The following is a 3,043-nucleotide window of genomic DNA, read 5'->3' as shown; positions in this document are numbered from 1 at the left end:
TTTCTCCCATAGGGTAAGATTTCCTGTTTACCCTGTTTTCCAGCATGAAATGCAGATTTTTGTTTGTTTAAAAATAGTTTCAGTTGCTTTTGGGGGGACTATGAGAAGGATGGAAGGTGAAAGTAGACAGTAAGCAGCAAAGATTCAAATCTCTATAATATAAATTCTTTTATCCTACTTATGAAGATTTTCAAGAAAGAGAATTCTATAATGTTTCCTCCCATCCATATGCTGACTAATGTCCTATGACTACATTTTATCTTAAATAAGTAACTTGAAAGTTAAGCCTAGTCCTTATTTGACTGTTAGATTTTAACTATAATACACTTGAACTTTTTAAAAAATTTAATTGAAAATATGTAAAAACAAAATGTTCTCTTTAAAATATTAATTTCAGTAACAAAATTGCATTTCAATTTTGCACTAATTGCCTAGCAATAAAATATTTACATAGGGATGTTTTCTCTTTATACAACTTATAATACTATGAAAAACAAAACAAAATCAATAAAAAGATAAAATTCCATTTCCATAGTATATGACCTCTGTATTACCCTATGAGCAGTGGACAAAAATGTTGATCATCAAACAAATACTCCTGGATCTTCTAAGGACAAGGCCTCTTGGATTCTATAATCTTAAGTGTTGTGTCTGAGTGATATTTCTTTCTGATCATATCTATTTCATCATCATCAAGTATAAATGATGCCAGCGCTGGAATCTGAGAAAAATAGTTCTTAGCCAGGATATGTTTGTGCTTGATCTTGTGAATAAATGAGCGTCTGTATCCCTGCAAAGAAAAAAAAACTCAAATTCTATTAAATATCACAGATATATTTTGCCAGATAAAAACATTGGCATGCTTGTCAGTTCTTTCAGCCCAGAATATATATATTTTTTTTCTCACTTTGTCCATCATCATTCAGGGCTCAGCTCCTATGACACTTTAACCAAGAAACTTTTCTCAATTCTCCCTCTGACCTATGTTCAAACCACTGCTAGTTACTAGCTCAATACTCATTCTCTCTTCCATTTGTATTTAGAGGTCTGATTTTGTATAGGGTGTGATGTGCCCAACTTTCCTAGTCTTCATCCTAACTAGGGGAGGCCATGTGATATGATAAGCTTCTGATATGTATATATATGTCATTGCATAAAGCTTACAGAAAAGCTTTTTAAAGGGGTTTTTAAGAGTGGGATGACTCACCTATCAAGCACCTTTAGCCTTTTGTCAAACCTGAAACATAGATATAATGCAGGAGGTGACGTAGCTATCATATAACTAGAATCCACAAACACGAACGTGAAAGCCAAAGGTTAAATACAGCTGAGTAAAAGGTTAGAGGGCCTGAGTTTTTGAAAGCACTGTGCAGATGCCACACTAGCCCCAGAATGCCAACCTCTGGACTTCGTTTTCCATGAGAAAACTAAACCCACATTTGATTAAATCATTATAAATTGTCTGTTATTTGCACCTGAAACAATGAAGAATAATATTCATAACATATGTACTTGTTTCTCTCCAAGCATTTGGCACATTCAAAAGTAAATTCTGGTTAAGTTACTAAGTGCCATCTATTCTTTTTATTACTCTTCATTGGCCCTCTTTGCAATCAAATTACAAATACTATCTGTACTTTCTCCTTTTTAAAATTTATCTTCTGAGAGTGAGCTATTCCCTCACTAAAGATGTCTTCATAGGGTCAAATCTAAGGTAAAAGAAAGTCCTGGGAAAAACGAGCCAAAGGATTTGTTATTTTTTCAGAAAGTATTATGTAGGAGTATCCCAGTTTCCTCTCTACAAATTTACTATGTTAAAATACTCACCCTTTGCACTCATCTAATTGTTCCGTCACTTCTTAGCTCATATTTCATTCAAAAAAAACTAACACACTTCTGAGGTACAGAACTTTATAGGTTTTCAAAGTACCTTTACAGAATTAAAAATTATTAAAGATAAGCATATTATGGTTTTACATTCAAAGGAATAATAAGTAACTCTTTAAGAATAATATAATATGGAAAATATCCAATATTTATTGTTAGGTAAAGCAAACAAACCAAGTTTCAGAGTAATTTAACATAAAATCAATGCTACAAAAAACTATATATTACTTATATACACATAGAAAGCTTCCAGAAGGATTTCAATAAATTATACACAAGAAATAGTAGTTATCCCTGCAATGTGGAAATAGGGATGGGTGGATATCAGGAGACTTTTATTTTCTACATTACACCCTTTTATTCTTTCAGATTTTTTAAACCAATAATGTCTTGCTTTTATTACAATTAGAAATAAAATTCACCCAAAACTTTTAAAGTGCTTTCATGTATATAGTTACTATCTAAGTTGATTCATGCCAAAAACTATGCTGAGAGTTTTAAATAATGGTCCATTTAGTCCTCAAACCTCACTATGATGACATATTATTACCTCTTTTTTATATAATGGGAAAACTAGGGCATTGAGACATTAGCACACTTTTCCAATTTCTCCCAGGTCATAAATGATAGAGTCACAATTCAAAGCCAGGGCTGCTTTTATTCCTCTTTACTGATTCCACATTTTTAGCTAATCTTTCTAAAAATTTATAAACCAAGGAGGGCAGGTCTTAATGTCCTGTAAGTTGTTAGTGACAGAGATGGGAAAGAACTGGATCAGTACTGTCATTTTAAGTCCATGATTGTTTCTGCTTGGGCCAACGTGCACACAAATGAGAGATCAATCTGCCTCAGGGTTCACGGAAGCCTTTTTCCATGTGTTTCCTATAACCTGGGTCATAATTGCAGGGAGTCAAGATTATTTTAACTTTTGAGTATTTTTTACTCCCTGAGAAAGCAAACATCTCTGTAAATTAAGGAAACTCTGAAAATGCTTTAACTTGCTGCAAGATTTGCAAGACATAAATTATTCCTTCCACTGAATATTAATACCTAAAAGATTACATCGGCCCAAAACCATAAAAAAAGCAAATGTTTTTTGAGTTTGTCTGGTTGTGAACCTTAGCTCTATTTACAGAAATTTGATAAGATTGGCATC

The 3,043-nt window shown here is 32.7% G+C and overlaps 1 protein-coding gene across 1 annotated transcript in view; it reads right to left on the bottom strand.

Annotated features, from left to right (window-relative positions):
- Positions 1 to 274: 274 nt before the first annotated feature.
- IQUB (IQ motif and ubiquitin domain containing) overlaps positions 275 to 3,043 on the bottom strand; it is a 92,779-nt gene continuing 90,010 nt past the window's right edge. Inside the window, exon 13 of the mRNA XM_012652762.1 lies at positions 275 to 790. Within this exon, the coding sequence (XP_012508216.1) occupies positions 608 to 790 (183 nt within the window). The 3' untranslated portion in view covers positions 275 to 607. The remainder of the gene's footprint in view (positions 791 to 3,043) is intronic.

Source organism: Propithecus coquereli, unplaced genomic scaffold, assembly GCF_000956105.1.
Source record: "Propithecus coquereli isolate 6110/MARCELLA unplaced genomic scaffold, Pcoq_1.0 Scaffold4, whole genome shotgun sequence".
In the NCBI taxonomy this organism is placed as follows: Eukaryota; Metazoa; Chordata; class Mammalia; order Primates; family Indriidae; genus Propithecus; species Propithecus coquereli.
The sequence above is the reverse complement of the archived record's forward strand: the minus strand, read 5'-3'. Positions and strand labels throughout refer to the sequence as shown.